The sequence below is a fragment of the Tinamus guttatus genome, unplaced genomic scaffold, assembly GCF_059628265.1.
Source record: "Tinamus guttatus ecotype Peru unplaced genomic scaffold, ASM5962826v1 Tinamus_guttatus_pri_ptg000591l, whole genome shotgun sequence".
NCBI lineage: Eukaryota > Metazoa > Chordata > Aves > Tinamiformes > Tinamidae > Tinamus > Tinamus guttatus.
The window spans coordinates 612,857-633,904 of NW_028289125.1; the positions used below are offsets into that span (position 1 = coordinate 612,857).

The 21,048-nt window shown below is 38.3% G+C and overlaps 1 protein-coding gene across 1 annotated transcript in view; it reads left to right on the top strand.

Moving 5' to 3' along the window:
* Positions 1-21,048, top strand: part of SNCAIP (synuclein alpha interacting protein) — an 81,580-nt gene that overhangs the window by 35,362 nt on the left and 25,170 nt on the right. The window contains exons 3-6 of the mRNA XM_088534707.1: positions 5,834-5,906; positions 15,163-16,025; positions 17,452-17,631; positions 20,375-20,488. Coding sequence (XP_088390833.1) covers positions 5,834-5,906; positions 15,163-16,025; positions 17,452-17,631; positions 20,375-20,488 — 1,230 coding nt within the window. The remainder of the gene's footprint in view (positions 1-5,833; positions 5,907-15,162; positions 16,026-17,451; positions 17,632-20,374; positions 20,489-21,048) is intronic.

Consider the following 21,048-nt stretch of genomic DNA (forward strand, 5'->3'; position numbering starts at 1 on the left):
GAATACAGCTGACCTGAATGTAGCGTAGACAGAATATGTTTGTGCTTGCATTGTGCAGTGATAATACTCTATTCACAGTGACCCTAAGCAGCCAAGTTGAGTATTTTTGTTAATTTCTTTATGAGGAAATTTATGAAGTTAGTAACTATTCACACAAAGAACCTGTAAATAAATGAGGACCTGTAGGTTGCATTAATGTCAGAAACAGTTTAAAATAAAAACATATTTTAAACTTTCCAGTTTTTCCCTATTACTTTAACATTTTGCACATACTCATAGTCATGACTATTTGCACATAACCATAGTCATGGTTACTTGAAGGTTCCCTAGTCCTTTTGTTAAAGTACAGGATCTTTATTTCACTGCAAATTAAAATGTTTATATTTATTCATTTCCAGAAGTAATACCAAATGACCTATAATGAATGTTTCAGGTGCGAGATATTTGTAAACTATGTGGGGATGAGTTCATAGGTTATTGCTCTGATTATTCAAATAGCTTTGACCAAATGACAGACTGAGTCTGTGATGGCAGTGCTAAACTGGACCTTACTTGGAAGTTTCTAATATTTCTTGGATACAAGTGCATCTTGCAGTCAAACAGCACTGCAGAGAATGGTCTTGCTAGAAACTGATGTTTTCTTTATCATGTGTTCCGTTGTGTTACATGTGTTCAGTGTGTTAAAATCTGAGAACCATATTACATTTAAATGGCTGACATTTTTATTTACTCAAAATCTGTAGTCTGTTTTGCATGACTAGCAATGCTTTGTTTGAGGAGAGAGGTTCAATTGTTCCCTGAAATAATATTGTGTGTTGAAGAAAAAGGGAATTATCTGCATTTGCATCAAATACTTGTTACTTTCCCTTGTCTCATTTGCTGTTATTTCTCTTCCACCTGCAGTTATTATTTCTCCACCTTACAAAGTTCCCAAGGGATTTACAGAAATTCACTGTCTCGGGTTTGAGGCATGCTTTAAAAGCAAAAAAAGCCATCGCAACAGATAAGAGAAATGGAAACAAATAACCCATATTCCCATCATCAATCAAAATGCTATTATGAGCATTAGCCTTATAAGAAGCTCTTTTTTCTCTTACTAAATTTCACTGTCCACCACAAAATATTTTTATAATGCATTGACTAATAAAACAGTCTGATGTGTTTCAGAAATCTCTCACGCTATCACTTATGCCTTGGGACATGGCCATTGACTCTTTGCTGGGTATGCTTTCTCTAGTGGGCCTAAATAGTATAAACATCACTTTAGAGCAATGAGGCTTTATTTTGTAGGTAAGAATAATTTAAGATTATTGATGGAAAAATAGAAAAAAAATAAAATGCTATTCTAGATGATCATGAGACCAGAACTGTATAGCAGTGAAGAGTTTTGTTTTCTACCTCGTTTGCTGTTACTTTGTGATATATCAAGTGGCACTTCCTCCACGTCCAGCAACAGTGCATCCCTGTGTGTAGGAAGGGAGGCAGAGGGGGCAGGCGACCTGCGTGGATGAGCCGGGAGCTTGTGGCAATGCTCAAGCAGAAGGCAGCGGTATACAGAATGTGGAAAAAAGGACAGGCCCCCTGGGAGAAATACAGGAACGTAGTTAGGGAGTGCAGAGATGCGACAAGGAAAGCTAAGGCACGTCTGGAAGGCAAGCTGGCAAGGGACGTTAAAAATAACAAAAAAAAAATTCTTCAAATACATTAACAGCAAAAGGAAGATCAGGGAAAACATGGGTCCGCTGGAGGACGGGATGGGCACCCTGGTTACAAATAACACAGAAAAAGCAGAGTTGCTCAATGCCTTCTTTGCTTCGGTGTTTACCAAGGGCAGCCCTTTAGAGCCCCAGGCCCTAGAGACAAGAGAAGAAGCTGGTGGAGAGCAAGACTCGCCCTGGGTAGAGGAAGATTGGGTCAGAGAGCACCTAAGGAACCTCGATACCCACAAATCCATGGGCCCTGATGGGATGCACCCCAGAGTGCTGCGGGAGCTGGCAGATGCCATAGCTAAGCCGCTCTCCATCATCTTTGAAAGATCCTGGAGAACGGGGGAGGTGCCGGAAGACTGGAAGAAGGCCAATGTCACGCCAGTCTTCAAAAAAGGCAAGAAGGAGGACCCAGGCAACTACAGGGCAGTCAGCCTCACCTCCGTCCCCGGAAAAGTGATGGAACGGCTCATACTGGCCGTTGTCTCCAAGCACATGGAGGACAAGAAGGTGCTCAAGAGTAGTCAGCATGGATTCACCAAGGGGAAATCTTGCCTGACTAACCTGATAGCCTTCTATGATGAAATGACCGGCTGGATAGACGAGGGGAGAGTGGTGGATGTCGTCTATCTCGACTTCACCAAGGCTTTTGACACCGTCCCTCACAACATCCTCCTGGGCAAGCTCTGCAAGTGTGGGATAGATGAGTGGACAGTGAGGTGGATTAGGAACTGGCTGGATGGCAGGACCCAGAGCGTGGTGATCAGCGGTGCAGAGTCTAGTTGGAGGCCTGTGGCTAGTGGGGTCCCCCAGGGGTCAATCCTTGGTCCAGTCCTGTTCAATTTATTCATCAATGACCTGGATGAAGGCACAGAGTGCTCCCTCAGCAAGTTTGCTGATGACACGAAACTGGGAGGAGTAGCTAATACCCCAGAGGGCTGCGCTGCCATCCAGAGGGACCTGGACAGACTGGACAACTGGGCAGTGAAAAACCTCATGCAATTCAACAAGGCCAAGTGCAAGGCCCTGCACCTGGGGAGGAATAACCCTAGACACCAGTACAGGCTGGGGACTGACCTTCTGGAGAGCAGCTATGCGGAGAAAGACCTGGGTGTCATGGTGGACAACAAGTTGACCATGAGGCAGCAGTGTGCCCTTGTGGCCAAGGCCAGTGGGATCCTGGGGTGCATTAGGAAGGGCATCTCCAGCAGGTTGAGGAAGGTGATCCTGCCCCTCTACTCAGCCCTGGTGAGGCCACATCTGGAGTATTGTGTCCAGTTCTGGGCTCCACAGTACAAGAGGGATGTGGAGCTGCTGGAGAGAGTCCAGCGCAGGGCTACAAGGATGATCAGGGGCCTGGAACATCTGCCCTATGAGGAGAGGCTGAGGGAGCTGGGCCTGTTCAGCGTGGAGAAGAGAAGGCTGAGAGGGGACGTGATCAGTGTCTATAAGTACCTCAAGGGAGGGAGTGCAGAGGACGGTGATGGTCTCTTTTCAGTGGTGGCCACTGATAGGACTAGAGGAAATGGCCGGAAACTGAAACACCAAAAATTCCGTAGGAACTTAAGGAAAAATTTCTTACCAGTGAGGGTGACAGAGCCCTGGAACAGGCTGCCCAGAGAGGTTGTGGAGTCTCCTTCTCTGGAGATCTTCAAAACCCGCTTGGACGCAGTCCTGTGCCACGTGCTCTAGGTGACCCTGCGTATGCAGGGGGTTTGGACTAGATGATCTCTAGAGGTCCCTTCCAACCCTAAGCATTCTATGATTCTGTGATTCTATGATTCTACCTGGCAAACTTGAAACTTTGGCTTTAAAGAAAATCTAATAATCGTCAGTAATAGTTCAGAACTGGAGCTAGAATATGGAAGAAAGTAATTACAGAAGGAAGAGCTGGGCATGATTGTGTCTATGAATGGGAAAGTCCATTTTAACAGTACTTTCAGTTGCTTCCTGGAATCTTTGTAGTATCTCCAGTGAAGGCCAGTTGTCTGTCTTGACTGCAAAATACAGATGGCAGAAATGTAAATGTACAAAAGTCTTTTTTGAGGACAGAGGTAAGTAGGAGGAAATATGTAAGGAAATCAAATCAGTATGATTAAAGTGCATTCTCAAATTTATAACTTATTTAATAAGGTTTTTTTTTAGTGGCTCATTGGTAAATGAGCACATATTAGTGCCATGTTGAAGCAGAAAGAAAAATTGTTTTTCCAGGAAAGTATAGAAAAAAGACAGTGAGAAAAATGGTGCTTTGCTTTTGAGGGTGCCTGACAAAACACACAGTGATGAAGTACAAAAGACCTAATTCTAATTGAATTACAGACTGTGTAATGGTTTAAACTGCACCAGCTGGTCTTGCGAAGCTACCATATTTCTTGGAGACATGTTCCTTGGATTCTTGTAAGAATCTTGCTAGACCAGTTCAGCATTGCCTTCTAAATCGTCCTGCTGAAACAGCTAGATGTATAGCCTAACAGCTCAGTCTTTATTAAACAACAACTATACTGAAGCAAAGCACATAATGTTTGTGCATGTGTGTGTTTAACATGTGTTATATTTGTGTTTAGTAGCATCTTGCTCCTTTTCTCCCTTCTTCTGCCATCTGTTGCCTTAGTCTGTCAGATTTTAGAGCAGTCATCACAGCCTTATATTTATTCCCATGTTTAATGGAGATTGGAGATACTGGGTAGTTCTGTGGATTGCTGCCATGTATTTTAATTAATGAATTAATGTTAGATACAGGGAATACTTATGAGAGATTCTTACTGTCATGGGTGAATTTTCTCAATACCTCTCTGAAACAGGCTGTCAAAGACTAGGCATTGGAAGTTTTTGAGGCTGCATAAAATAACTGTGATCCATTGGGCAACAGTCTTTCTTAAAGGCACTTGAAACAGAGAGATTATTTCTGAAATTGGTCAGAGGAGCTTTACGTTATGTTGTTTTGAAGTAAATTGTCAACTGTGTGTTAGAAGCAAATTAAACTTCCAATGATAAACTGTCAACAAAAAGCCAGGGAAGTGTTTTTGCATGTAAAGCTAATGTTTTTATGTGTAGTTGTTTTGTTTGCTTCACTGTTCAATTGCACTCCAGCTAAAAATACCCATTTATTTGAAACCATATGGTATATATATATTCTTCAAAAATTTTCAGTTGTGCTAATTCTAAGTGGATTTTTTTTCTGTTTTCAATTCCAAAATACTGTTTTTAATACTTTTATACATACAAAGCCTTTGATATTTCACACACATGATAATTTTCATTTGTTTAAGCGAAGATTTCTCTAAGACTGAAGCATTAGATTAAGGAAGATTGGTATTAAGTAACTTAATTTCTGTGTGACAGAATTTGTGGTTTTATAACAGTAGTTAATGTGCCTTATTCAGGTTATTCCACAAGTTTTAAGAAAAGAAAATGCTCATTAGAATATATAAACATATACTGCCCTTGTTCTTTACCTTTTTAAGGTTGAATTCAGGAACTAACATACCAATCATTTACATGTATCTGTCATATCAAAGAAGTAATACATGTCTGCTTTAAAGAAAGGAGCCTGTGGTTTGATATGTATATGCATCACACTCTAAAATCCTTTCTCTAAGGTGAAAATATTATGCATTGCTTTTCTGTACTACTTTATGAACATTTGAATTCCAAGTCTGTTCAACATGAAGTATTTGTGCAAAATAAACATAATAGTATATAAACATTAATAAATATAATATTATAATAGATGCCTGTGCAGGTGAAGTGAGACCCTTGCTATTTGCTGTCTAGCCTTGAGTTATTCTCACCTTTGATGTATCTGTGCATCCCATGGACAAAATGGATATATGAAGGATATTTATGACTTGGTCAATGATAGGCTACAGGAAAGAGAAATCTGAGGTGGTAGGGTGCTTTACCATAGCTTCGACAATCTGTTCGATATTCTTTGAGGCAGGACAAAGTTGGTTGTATAGACCAGTGCCACCTGATTTCTTTCATGCTGCTTGAGAATAATATCAGACTGACAGAAGTACCCTCAGCTTGGTAAGTGTAGCCCGTGATACGAGAGAAAACTTGAAAAATCTTGCTTTTTACCTTTTTAAATGGATTGTTTCATATACTTTTTTTTGCCTTTCTTTCAGTATTCCATAACGTCTCTCAAGACCATCCCAGAATTATGTAGACGGTGTGATTCACAAAATGAAGACAGATCAGGTATGATGCCCACTTCTGTCCATCCTTCATTCTTTAAGCTGCTTTTAACCATGTTCAACTTGGCAAGATTTGCTTCTTGGCAGTGTTCTGTTGTTTTGTTTTCTTTCATTTTTTTGTGCAGCTTTCTGCAAACATGACTTTTTTTTTTCAACAGATGTTGGTTCATTAGAAGGAAAAAAAAGTCCCAAAAAAGGATTTGGCTTTATACAGATAAATGTAGGGCTTCATCTCAGCAGCTCCAAACCACAGTATGTGCAACAATTTACTTGAAAACCCGAGAAACCATTGGTGACAAGACGTAATAATGTAGGCGCCAATGAAAAAATGTTGGATGCATTTACTACCCATATGGCCATGACTAGTTTGAGAGATGATGTTTTGCCAGAGTCTGAAACTCTATCAAGGATGCTACATGTTAGAATCTACTCTGAGACATACTGTAATAGTTAAGATTAAAGCAGAGTTTTTGAGTTTAATAGTGTAAACTAAATGAAGAATCATGGCATATAGATGAGAACCAGCTGGGGACCTTTCTTTCCCTACCCCCACCTCAGCTGACAAAAAGTGCATTCAGTGTTGTTTTTCTCTCTGTAAATCAGATTAATCCTCTTTTGTTTTTCTCTTCCTGATGGACTAAAATGAATTGGTGAGAAGGACCTTCTTTTTGAGCTATGAAAAGTTTATTGTGCTTTCATTTGATGCTTTAATTGCACTTCATTAATGTTGTTGAATCTGAGACTTGGATAACGGAAACCTGAGACCTGAAATTCGTGGGAAGATAGAAGCTTGTAAGAACTGTGTGGTATTTTGGCTACTTTTATTTCTGTATTTCCTTTCAGGGAGTTGTAAATTACCAAGGTTTGTAACTAAGTCGAACGTTTCTGAGAGCTACTTCTGCCAGAATCATTAAAATCATCACAGCCCTATGCCACTGCCCTGGGGAATAAAGGGAAGTGAAGCCTTCCTTAACATGTATACACTGAATGTTACTGCCCGTCAGGGCGGTCCGTGATCACTCACATAGTGCTAATTGCTGTGAGCACAGAAGCAGAGAAGACCCCCTGATTTTTTTCTGCTCTCTCACCTTCCTCTCTCTGCCTGTCTGTATGAAAAGCTGATCATGTAGATTCCACTGAAAGAGAGAAAGTAATGGATTCACCCAAATACTCCAAGAGCAAGGTGAACTGGAGAAAGAGGGGAAGAATAGCCACTAAGACGTTTTTTTACTGGTGGGTCGTCATGAACACTGCTTGGCCAGAGTGCCGGCTGAATGAAATCTGCTCTTTTCAGGAATTGTTTGTTTAAAATACAGAGGTTGTCCTTAAATTAAAATGCAAGCCAAGAGCAAGGATGCTGCACTGGTTGTGAGGTCTTCCAAAAGGACATTGACAACTTACTGTCAATTGCTCAATTGTTTCATGATATCCTCTGCAGTCAGACATTTTCCAGTGATGATTTTAATTATATCTGCATTCATCTGTTGCTTTGAAGAGCAGTTGCGAGAAGTAACTACAGGCGTTCCTGGAAGACAGTAGTAGCACCAAGCAGTCTGCCAATGAAACTTACTTCAGAGCTTTGTTAAAACTTCTTGAATCACAAAGGGAGTTTTTAGCACTAAAGGGAGTTTTAGTTTAGTAATACCTTTGGCAGGCTGAAAAGAGTAATAAAATCTGCTACATACATTTTTTTTTCCATTTTATTTATAACTTTGATGAACTGAAAATCATACCAAAAAGGGATAAAATGAATAAACACAAACACCGTTGAACAGAAAGATATCACTTCACATCTCTGCTCAGACTTCATTGAAATTTCAGCTGAGCTGCATTAATGAACACTATGTAAGGTTCCCTTCTTCTGTTTTTCATAGTTGATTGTGGTGCAGTCAAAATGATGCATATGATGGACCATTAAAAAAAAAAAAAACACATTCCCAAAGTTATTATTGCTATATGCTACTTTTGATCAAGATAAGTTTTAACAAAAATCCTTAGTATGCATGGCAGACCTGCAATTTTATATTTGTATGACATGGACAATTTAAAAGATTATATAGAGACTAACTCAGAAGCTTTGCCACAGACCAGCCCTTTTCTTCATTCGCTCTCCTGTTTAGTTAGAGGTTGTCCTTTTCTTTAAAATAGAGAAGAATATGGAAAGATCCAAGAATTAGTTTATAGGTGAACTAAAAGTTAAGTGTAAGTTACTAGTAGGGCTACCCAAATTGAGATCCTAATAGCCTCTCTGAGAAAAAGTAGCTCTGAGACCCCATTTGCTTCCTCCATTTCATCTAAATGCTGAATAATAGGCTAGTAGAAAAGTGAATGTTAGGTTACATTGTTTTCAGATTGCTCTGAGCTCCTTTAATCCTAGGCAAACATACCAGTGCTTACCCAGTCCGTGTATTTTCTCATGAATTTCACATAGACTTTACAACACATCTTTTTCTACCTCACTTCTTTCTGCCTGTAATTTTTGGTCAAATTACTTTTCTTTTGGACAAGAAGAGATTAGAAAGACTGAGAGATGACTTCCCTTATATCCCTGATTCCTTTTTACATCAATGAGCCTATATCAATCATGGTCGTCTCCCTTTGTGGGACTGGACTGGCTGAGGATCTGTGCCAGTAGGAAAGTGCTGTATTTTCTTCCTCATTTTTTTACAAAATTTGCACGAAACTCATGCTGTTAATATATTCTCGGTACTGACTTCTTGCATATAGGATTTGTTCTGGCTTATCCCTCTCATATTGGCCATACTTTGTAGTTAAGAGCAATCATAAATGCAGATTAAATAGGAATTAAATATGGATCTAGCTACTTCATTTTTTTTCCAAAACAAAATGGCCTCTGTATTGATTTCCAGTATTGTCTAACTAAAGATGAGTTTAAACAGAAATCAGTGCTTTATACTTTTCTTACTGAGCATGAAATTGGTTGCTTGCTTTCTGGGTAGATTTTCTAAGTGCACTTGAACAAATGGTTCAGGACATCTGTGTTCAACAAGCTTCACTGAACCATATCATTATGTTAAGGTATATTCTGTCAGTTGGAATGAATTCTGGTTGTCATTCAAATGTATGCCTCAAATGAGGACAATATTCTACTTGAAAACTTTATTCATATGTTAAAGCTCACTTTTGGTCTCCAGAAGGTCTCCTGCTGCACTCCTTTATTAATTTCTGAATTAATTGTGGTTCACAAAAGTATTCCAAAGGTTGCCTTCGTGTTTGGGAAAATTAATCTGTGAATATGATAACTGCCTATTTGCCAGTATTTCAGATTGCACACAGTTCCTTTCTCAAACTCATGGTAGTTTTTTAACTACAGATTAAATTAAAGCAAAGCTTTGATTAGCATTATTTATATGGCATTAATTTCTGAGAGTTGTGTTCCAAATATGTCACAGGTATTGTATGGAACAATGCAAAACTGATTCAGTAATTCCAGACTCCGAAAAGGCTGTAGGAGACAAGGATTTTCTTAGGAGGGAAAAAAAAAAAGGCAAACAGTAATTAGAATCATGAATATGCATTGAAACTTGTGATAGTTTTTCAGACTCTTTTCCCGGCTTGTTTTCATGTCTTTGTTCTTTCAGTTTTACACATTATGAGCCACAACAGGCTCTTTTGATTTTTCATTAGAACTTCCCATGTGTTAATATCCCTAGATCAGTCAGGAAAATGGTAAACCCAGTTTGGAATTGGGGGACCTCAGCTTGTCCATTTTGAAAATTTTATTTCCCTCTTCTATATTCGCTATAGAAGTGACAGCTTTTATAGTGTTCTTTCTCAAGCCAAGCTAAGAAAAAATGCTGCATTTGCTGAGGCTTGTATTAGTGTATGAATCACCTGGAAAAAAAGCTCGGTTTTAATGCTTATATCAGCATTGCTGTTATTTCCTAACTCTCTTTCTTCTCTATCATGGCTTCAAATATCACTTACAAAAGGAGCACATTCACTCTGTTCCTCTCTGTGCATGGTCATTCTTTAGTTCAAATTCTCATGCTGTAGAACTTAACATTAAAGAAACCGGAAGTACTCTTGGAAGCTATTAATATATTAAAACTGTAAAACAGTGCCACCTTCAGTTAAAATCATTGAATATTATTTCAGTGATATTAATTAAATGGTAAGCAGAAGGATAATCAGAACTGTTTTTCATTACCTTATTCCTGTGTAAAGGAATCCCTTCATCCCTCTGTTGGAAATCCAGTACTGCTGCCATTGTTGGAGATGAACCAGAATTTTAAAGTGTGACGAATTCTGTGAAATTTTCCCTAATACAGACAACACCTTGGTATCTGTAAACAAAGTCAGATTCACAGTGCTCTAAATGGATCTGGAATGAGTACAAATCTTAATTGATTCAAGAGGCTCTACTGAAGTCCTGTTACAGGAAAGAAAGTCATGCATTTCTTTCTAAAGGACAGTGAAACTCAACATGTGAAACTATACATATTCTTACTGCAGGCCCTCAAATGATTATATAATGAATTACTGTTTTTCAAAAAATATTTTGTAGACAGTTGTCAATACTAAATCCAGGCTTCCTTAGTGACAATGGAAAGTGGAATAAGCTTTATAGTGATGGAAATTTTAAAGCAAGGAAGAAATGTTTCAGATAAAGGAGCATCATTTGAATCAATTCATCTTTCATTAGCAATGGTGCCAGTCTGATTGTTCTTGTTTGTATACAAGCTGTATACAAACAAAGTCTAAATGGTAAAGAAGTTCAATACTGTGTTCTCAGCAAGGTTAGAGAATATCACTGACTCTTGTACCAGAAGATTTCTGAGTACGTGTTGACAAGTTCTTTGAGTGGAAGCCTTCACCCATTCTCTTCTCTTGTAGCTTGCAAGTTTCACTCATTTTCAGTCTTGCTCCTACTTGCAAGTTGTTTGTGCACTTGCAGGATAGTTGCACTGCAATCGTAGAATAACTTAGGTCAGATGGGGTGTTGGAAGGACATTTTGTCTGGCTACGTTAGGCTCCTCAAGGACATATTGTCCCTAATGAATGCTGCAACAGAAAAAGTGCAACCCAGTTACTTTGAGGAAGTTGAGGGAGGCAGTTATAGTGCTTCCAATTCTTTATCAGAGAGAAGTAAGCATGATTCAACCTCAGAGATTCATAGATATTTGACAGATCTATTAGCATGATAAAAGCAGCAGATAGTTTCATCATATTCTGTGATTAGCTGTCAGCTCCAGTCCCCAAGCAGCATGTTGTTCTCCATTCCTCACAGTTTTCCTCTGTTTTGTGACAGTTCAGGTAGGGAATTTGCAGAAAACAAAGATCAAAATACAGAATTTAGAGTTAGCACAGTTTAGAGGCAACTCTTGCTGCTGGGCAGAAGCAGCATTAAGGCCTTTGATGGCTGGTTCTGATAGCTGTTGGGGTAAAGAAAAGTCCATGGGTTTTTTTTTTTTTTCCTGGGCAGTGCTTTATCACAGCTGCCCGTGAGGTACTACTGCTGTTCATGCTGAGAAGGAACGGGGATAATAGGCTAAAAAGACTCAACGATTTCAATGCTGTCTACAGCAGTAGTTCACCCGATCTGACCCACAGGAGGTGTAAACTGATGCCCATTTTCATTCCAATTAAAGATTGCTGTGTAGCTGTCGTGCTTTAGTAGAACAACATGACTCAATTGTCAGGTCATCTGCAGCTGGCTCAAATCTCCATATCCATTGTGCTGCTTGCCTGTGCCACTGCCAGTTGTATAGTCTGGTTGTTGAGCAGCTCTGGTCATGGCTAGAGAATATTGGTTGAATGAATCTGTGGTGACAGATAGGCAGTTAGAAGTTTCAGTGTTCCCTCAGAACCAATTAGTCGGTGCTCAGTGACTGGGAAGAGTTCTCAATTCCTTGCTAGGTGGATCTGTGAAGATCTTGCTTTACAGTATTTTTTCAGCACCACTTTTCAATATCTTTGGAATATCCCATCATAGTACCGATGATATACAGCCCTTTGTCACCTCCTGTTTGTGTCACAAATGCTATAAACTTCATGACACCCTCAGCAATAAAATGATGTTACCGCACCCTTTTCCTGGGGTGGTGAACTCTCATATGCACACGAGAAAAGAATTTGAATTATACAATTTCTATTAAACTGAGTAAAAGTTGGACCCTTCAGTATTTTCCTTTATACTTAGGACAGCTTATAAAAGCTTGAGCATTTAGATTATAAGCATCACAAAAACTGCCTACCACAGGTAAGTTTTCATCTGCTTATGACGACCTTGATGCCATACTAGACAAATGGGACACAACTCATGCAATTTCCCACAGGCACTAATGTACACTCATGCAAAATTCTCCCTCACATCCCTCCATTACCTGGATATAAAGTTGGCATTGAAGAATGCTCTGAAGTCAGTATTTCCTTCCAGTTGAAAACATGTTATAAGCATCTTTTTTTTTTTTTGAGAGAGAGTTCCAGATAGATAAACCTTGATTTCTAAAATGAAGTATGATGAAGCAATTAAATTTTCAGAGAAGTTGCTTCTTAATTGTCTACTTTCCTGACTATTCACCTCAAAGCAGCTCTAGGATGCATACATACACACACACACAAATACACCTACATGCCTCTTTTTTCCCTTTTTGTATCTTGCCTTCTTTAGGAGCAGAGAGCACAATATATGGTCAGAACTACTTTTACAAATTAGATCCGTACAGGTTTTTATGGAATGCAATTTTCTTACAGATTGAGGAAGTGCTTTGGCACCTCAGGGAGAAATGTCATGAGTTTTTCCAACCTTTTTTCTTTGTACTGGCTGTGTTAGCTAAGTCTCTCATCATGAGTGCGTAAAATTTAGGGACAGAATTTTGACAATGTTTTTGGAAATAAGACATTTTGTCATCTTTTTATAGTTGAGATACTGGTATACAGAAGAAATGTGGATCATTTAAGATGATATCAATATTACTTGATGGATTTTGGAATCAAGATAGCTCCAGGATGCAGTCCCCTGCCTTAAACACAGACCATCCTGTGCTGTTGTTTATAAAGGAATCAAACAGTATTTGTTTGACCCACCCTTCCAGTGGCCCTTGCCTGACTTCCTATGTGTGGAGAGATGAGCAAAAGGCCTTTTCCCTGGAGAAGCTGTTAAAGATTACTGTCATGTCTTTACATGTCCCTGGCATACTGGTGCTGTGGAGGACGTAGGCACTGCTTGATTGTGCTTCCTCAGCAAAAGGCAGCTATAAACAGAGTGGAGAAGATACAGGATTTCAGCCATGCCCTAGCCTGCTCTGGCCCATGATCTCAATCTCATGTGTTGGGAGGAGCCCTGCTAAAACTGCCTAGATGTGGGTGAAGCATAAACTGTTTCCAAGGAGCAGAAAAGAGCTCAAAGAAGGATTGAGTCTACCAATCTGATTTGCATTACTCCCAATGGCATATGTGGTTAAGTGCCATATTCTCATCCTTTACTAAAGGCACTGTAAATTCATCATCCTAATTAAGTGAAGAATATGTTCCTAAGTTTGTAAAAATATTGCTAATTGTTCTCTATGTTCCAGTTTGCTTTTGTAGAGGCAGTACAGGGTTACTCCACCAAAGTGTTGGGGAGAAAAGAAACAAAGAAATGTCAGTGCTTCACTGCACTCTTAATTGTAATGAAGGAAAAGAGAAAAAAAATACTGCTGTGATCGAAGACAGATTTGTAACAAAGGTCATTGCTTCTTTGCAGTGTCAAATTTTACAGTTTTATCATCAGTGGTTTATGTAAATATGAGTTATTAAGGTTAGAAAGTGGAAAAAGCCTGTTCAGGCTAGCAACAGAATAAATGTAAGCTTAAGGAAAGTGACGACAAACAAAACCTTGATGACTTTTTCTTCTTTGTCTAGACCGCTGTGTTGAAAGCAGTGTTTTCATAAAACTCGGACAGAATTCATTTCCATACAGAGTGCTTAATAGTTCCTGTCAGAACAAAACAGCTGGGAAACATATGGTATCCATTTCCCTGTATCACTTGGAAAAAATTTCACATGTAAATAAAACCAACATAAAAGTGTAGGCCTTTGAACCTAGAATCTTATACAATGCATAAATAAGTCAGTACAGTGTGTTCTTTGTATTGGCCCACTAAGTTGCATGCCTTTTTTCATTATATTTTTTTTCTGAGAAAATATGCTTTTGAGCACTTTCAAAAATATTAAGGTAATTTTCAGACCATTGAAGCTACTAAGCTGAACTGGTCTTTCTCTTCAAATATTAATACTTTACTCACAGTGCCTATATACGTTTCCTTCAGAAGGTGTTCATGTCAAATTGTGCTTTTTGACCACAAATCATATCCCACTGATATGTAGTTAGTGTGTAATAAATCTGCTGTGTTTAAGTTGTCATCTTGACTTTGAGAATGCGTGAACTCCTGGTATACATTAAGAGGGCCATAGAAAGGAAAAAGAGTCTAAAGGCTTTAGTGGTTTTAGTGGAGTCACCTTATTGAAAATAATAAAATAAACCTCTTTGCTTGTGTGCTGATGCTTTTGGAGATCATGAATATCACAAACCAGGACCGTGTGAAAGATGAATGTTCAAAAGGAGTATGCATTCAGCTGCATCGAGCTCCTGTTCTACGGGTTGGATTCACTAGTGGAACTCCAGATCCCACAGTGTGCGCTGGAAGTTCCAGAACTCTGTGTGTGTGTATAATGTGTATGTACGTTATGAGATGGAAAGTTTGACTAAGAAGCCTGAGATACAGAGATGTGGAAAATGAGACATCATACCTGACTAAATAGGCTTAATTTTCAGTTGAAAATAGTTTTTCCAGTTTCTGTAAGGAAAATCCATCTTCCGGAGCCTTAAAAAAAAGGGGGAGGGGCGGGGGCAGGAAAGAAATTTTTTTACGGATTACTACTAAAAATGTTTAAGGCAAAAGAATTCTCACCAGTCCCATTGTCGGCAAAAAAATCATTGTATTCTTCTGATGTGGATGTGTCTTCATTGCAAATAGCAAAAGGCAAACTGGCTTAGTCTGACAAGGCTAGGCTCTTAGTGGTGTCCATTACTTGATTAAAAAGTACTTTGCAAGTAAACCTTCCTTGTTAAGAAGGTTTCTTTTCTGCAGTGTCAAGTTCTTCGACTGTGATAATAGAGTTGTTATTAAATGTGCTTAGGTGTGAATGCAGCATGTTACATAATTCTTGTTTCTAGTATTTGGAATATATATCTTTACAGATGCTGTATTATGTAATAATAAGCAAGTCTCAATCCCAGTGCTCTCTTTCTCTAGTTTCCAGCACCAGCTGGAACAGTGGGGTCTCAACTCTTATTGGAAATGCTCAGAAACCAACAGGCATTGCAGATACGTGCAATAAATTCAGACCAGTGAAGAGGGTTTCTCCATTAAAGCACCAACCAGAGAGTTCTGAGAACAATGAAAGCGATGACCAGAAGAACCAGAAGGGGGAATACCAGAAAGTCAGTGATTCTCAGTCTGCACCTCCAAGTGATGACCAGAACCCAGGAGAGGGAGAGAGCCTTAAAAGTAAAAACATCGAGCCTGCTCTTCTGCTTGGGGAGCTTGAGCACTATGACCTGGATATGGATGAAATTTTGGATGTGCCTTACATTAAGTCAAGCCAGCAACTTGTTCCTTTTACAAAGGTGGCTCCCGAGAAAAAACTTCTGGGTGTATGTTCAACAGTGAATGGTCTCAGCAGTAAGAGCTGCTCTGCAGGGAACGCAGAGAACTTGCCTGCCAGTGTGACACAGTTCTGCGTTCTGTCCCCCGTGAAAGGCTGTCAGCTGAGAAAAACGCAGCCCATTGTCCTTGAGCAACACAAGCATCTAACGGAAGAGTCGGAGCTTTCCCAGCCGTTACTGAAGTGTAGCTCCATCCATGAATCTGAAGCCCAGGGCAAGGGCTTCCTCAGCAGGGCATTTGTTGATGCTCAGGCTCATAAAACTGAGAAGAGTATGCCAAACTGCCACCTGAGGGCCTTTCATCTGCAAACTGCAGTGGCAGAAAGCAAGCAGCTTGAGGAACTGAGTATGAACTGGAGCAGCACAGGAGGCCCAGAAGAGAGGAATGAAGAGGTGAAAAAAATTAAGAGCATCTTAAACATTGTAAAGGAAGGCCAAATATCATTACTGGTAAGTACCATCTCTTTCATGATCCATGTAGAGATTTCAGTGAAGAAGTTGATAAAGCCAGCAAAGCTGATGAAATGTCTGTTTTATACTGCTGCTCTATCTGTCTTGTATTCACCTTACAAGCTTGCACAGGTTTCCAAACAGTAAGGTTTCATCTTTAAATCTAATATATAGCAAAGCTAATATATATTTTTTTAAGCAAACTTGGGTAAGATTCCTAGGTCATGCAGTAAATTGGTATCATATAAAATGCAGCTTTTTAAAACTTGAGATCATTTGAATATCAAATGTAAATCTTGAGTTCTGCCTTTCACAACATTTGCGGATTACTTTTTTCAGCTATCAGTGGTTTATCCCAGTTGCTATTTAGAGGCTGACCATGGGAACAGAGGGGCTTCTGTTGTATTCTGATTATTATTCAGGAGTGTTCATGCTGGCATACTGCAGCAGCATTCTCGCTCAGGAGCTCTCTCTAAAGCCTCCTTGGCCTCTGACCCATATGAAGTTTTTAGTTAGGTCTAGTGCTCTGATCAAACATTATTAATGATGGTTTCCAAAGTAACTAGGTGAAAGTTAGCACAACATGTGATCTTCATTCAGAAGGGCTGTTAGAAGCACAGTGTATGTGCAAGAACAGTTTTTATTAGATTTTTGTTTGGCTTCTCTCTTTAACAGCTAGCTCTGACACAAAGACATGTTATAAGCAAAGCTGCAAAGACAAAGGGGGACTTTTTCAAAGACTACATAGAGGCAGAACAGTATACTGGAGCACTCAGTAAGAAAACAAAAAAGGAAAAAAATCATTGAAAAGTGGGAATTTAAAAAAAAAGTTAAGTATATGTGGTGCTAGGTAGAGAGAGAATATTTTTTGTTTCTGAACAGGCCAGAACATCTGAGTGAAGCAGACTGAATGAGTTGTATGCTGGCAAGTGTGCGCTACTCTAGGAACTTATCACTGTTACTCCTTAACTCTGTCTTTTTCCGTTTCCTTTCTGGAGTTTCTCAATCGGCTTGCTGTCATAGATATTTTCTGTTCAAATACTCTTCAATGTAATGCTCCCCTCCGCACACATACATACCCCAAAAAAGAAAAGGAACTAACTGAAATATAAAGAGAAATTACAAAAATGTGGGTGTTTCTGCAGTTAAACAAGACCTTGCACTGCTACTTGGCAGTTACATTAGGAAGAGAGAAAGTACACAGGGAATCAAGCCAGTAGGCATCCTTCCTCTCTGTCCTGTATCTTGTAGCTAGGGAAGTTAAAAGTTCCTGGTTTTGAGAGTTATAAAAGAAAGTGCCTATTGAAAAATATCTTTGACTTGTATCTTGAACCGTGAGACTTGATGCTCTGTTTAGGTTTTTAACCCTAATTGTAGCTGATATAATACTGATATATTGAATCTTAACCTTTATTTTTTTTAACAGCCGCATTTAGCAGCAGATAATCTGGATAAGATTCATGATGACTATGACAACAATCTGTTGCACATTGCAGCATCACAGGGACATGCAGAATGCCTGCAGCATCTCACTTCCTTGATGGGGGAAGACTGTTTGAGTGAACGAAATACTGAACAACTAACTCCAGCTGGATTAGCAATAAAGGTGATTTAAACCTCTCTCTCTACTGTGATGTGATGTAAAGGTGATTTAATCTCTTTTGGCGTTGGCTGTAAGTAATACATTGAACTGAATGGAATGGTATTTTCAAGCATTTACAAGTGTTAAATTAGAACAGAACATTTCTGCAATTGGCTGAAACCATGTAAGCAAATAAAAATACCTTACTATGCAAGATACAGTGTCTGTTGTATACCATTGGCCTTTCATACATTCCCACATACATTCCCTTTTTAATCAGTTGGCCATCTCCAGAAATATTTGTTATGTTTCAAGAAACTTATTTAATTCAGACATAATTGTTTCTTTAGACAATATTGGCTTTTTTTTTTTTAACAAACACATATATAACTTTGAAAGACAGTGTAAGAATGTGCTTATAAAGCCTGATATCATTTGGATATCATCATTTTGATGGCTTCTAATAATGATTTTTGTCAATGTGCCAAATTTAAAGGTGAGACTTCTTGGGAGTCTAGAGCAATTGCATTTAGAGCAATCACATCCAAGTTAGAATTTACATCTTGCAGAACAACCTCTCATAAACTTCGAAAATCGATGCCTCAGATTACAAAAAAGCTAGGAAAGCGGGAAAATAACTAGTGTTGCTGTGCTATAATAAAATACAGTGGTGTACCAGAAAACTGACATTTTACCCAAACTAATTCTGGATCTTCAGCAAGTGAGATTTAATGGTTGAATGCTATCCCTCAACAAAAAATAGAAACAGGCCCATTTTGTTTCTTCAAGGTTTTTTTTTTTTTTTTTTTTTTTTTTTTGAAAGACTTTAGAAAAATGATAGAGGGCTGGTGAATAACCACCTTTGGGAAAACATTTTTATTCTTTGACAGGTGAGTCATTCCAGTGACAGAATATTCTAGAGCAGGAGTCAGAGATTTTTTTTTTCCCTGGGACAGACCATATGAATGAAAAATTAAACTGATATCTAGCTGGTCTATACTACTGAGCTACTGTTATAAAATGAGCCATTTATCTTCAATGTTCTGGCCCATGTCCAATTTGAAGAATTAAGGTCTGCCAGGATAGAGTTGGAACAATTCTACAATTTTAGTTGGAAATGTTTTTCTCTTTTTTTTTTTAAAAAAAAATAACCTAGATAGATGATGTATTTGTAACTAGTCAGATATCTTGTCTTTTCCCCAGAAAGGATAGCTTTTTTTAAAAAAGCAAAGGGTTCCCTTAGAGTCTGTAACATGCTTTCACATTTCTAGGAATTTGTGTAAATATGATTGAGTTATCCCTGAATGTGGTGGTGCTTGGTCACAAGTGTTTCTAACAATGATATGTATGGCCAGAGTTATCCCTACAGAAGTTGAAGTGACCAGTGATTGCAAATATTATCTCAGGACCTTAAAATTGTTCAGCATAAATAAACTTCGTAATTTTGTCTCATTATTTCCGAAATGTTTTGAGCCATTATTCTTCTTGCTCTTAAATTATACTACTGTAACTGCAGTGCTAATATAGTGTATGGAACATGCACCCATGTTTTGTAAGGGTCGTCATTGTCAGAATGAAAGAAAATCTGCATGCAGAAACATAGATTCCCATGGAAGAGGGTTCCAGTAGACAATTTACTGATCATGTGCAACTTTTTCTGGTAATGAATGAATGAATTAGAAAAATATTGTTTAATTCAGGACCTCTTTCCATGCTTGCACAATGAGATAGACAATGAAAATAAAGCAGTACGTTATGGCAGTCTTATGACCTTACTGACAAGAGTGTTTTATTTGTTTTGTTTATTTAAAGTGGCTGAAGAAAATCAGCTACAATTTAGCAAAATTGTGTTACTTAGTAGATACCTACTAAATTAATTGATTACCTTTATTTTAAAAGAACCATAAGATTTTACTTATTTGTGATACAAAGAAAAACACAACAAGGATGTAAAGTTACTTGTGCTAACTAATGTTTGAACCCTGTTTTGAGGTATGAGCATTTTTCTGGACTGGTTAAAAGAATCCAGTGGTTTTTGTTGTTTTACTTCTTTTTTGAAATTGAGAAAAATATGAAAAAGTGAGTAAAGATGTGTGTGTGTCTGTGCACATGATATGTAGGCAAGGAATAAGACAAATATCAAACACATTTTACACCATTTTTTCTTTCTCCCATATGGATTAATATTAATGGAACATCAAAGCTAAAGGCCTCTTTTTATAACAGCAATTTGCTAGTACAGATCAGCTAGATATCAGTTTAATTTCTCATTCATACCTCCTGTCCCAGAAAACAATATTACTAAATAGTGAAGATTTTGTTTAGGGAGAGAGCCTGTTCACTCCATTCCAACAAATGGTCTCATTTAATTGTTGGGCCTTGCTATATGAGTGATGGAAGCAGAACTATGTTTTTTTTCTGAGGGTAGGAGACAGATAGCGTGTAATACCTTTTCACTGCTTCTTGAACTCGTGTTCCCTGTGGTGCTCTCACCAGAGGTTCTGTACCAATGTGGATATGCACTGTAGTGTTAGGAAGTAGATGACAGAAAATGTAGGGCAAATTTAAACTGCCAAAGTAGTACCAACAGCCAATCTATGTTTGATCCAGGACAGCAGGATAACAAGTGCATTATAGAGAAAACTTTCAAAGAAACTGTAGTATTGTAATATATTAATGGTTCTGATAAACTCTTACCTGTTAGTACTTGCATTCGGAACTGAAACAGGTCATTATTTTTACATTTTTTTATTTATTTTTTTTTTAGAATGGTCAGTTGGAGTGTGTTCGGTGGATGGTGAGCGAAACAGAAGCTATTGCAGAATTAAGTTGCTCAAAAGATCACCCAAGCCTTATTCACTATGCAGGTTGCTATGGTCAGGTATGGTTTTCATTCACTTTTTACAGATTGATATGCTCATACAGCAATTTCAATTAAACCAATTTCACTGCATTAATAACTGAATAATATAATATATATTATATTATATATAATTTATAACTGAAATAATCAACCTTCTGTGGCTTTTAATGGAGGTGTTCATAATTTCACTGAAGTAGCATTTCAAAGACTTCAACGAAAGCAAGTTCCTTTCCCATTTAATCTGCTTATTTTTTCAATATTTTCTCTCTCAAGTGATTTTTTTTAAACTCCAAGTAGCAGCAAGGAGATTAGATGGCATATTAGGCTAACTTATCAACTAAAGAGCAAAGGGAGTTTAATCATCTCATTCTGGTCTGTAGAGGAATTCTTGGTCACGTAAGAAAATCATCCAGCACTCTGTCATAGTTTACATTTCCTTTCCAGGAGAGAATTGTCTCAAATAATTTTGGCAAGTTGTGACAGTTTAGGAATTCAGTATATTGGCACTGAAGTGGAGTGTGGTGAAACTTGAACATCATCTATCTAGCTCTAGCCAGTTTTACTGAGAATTACATATA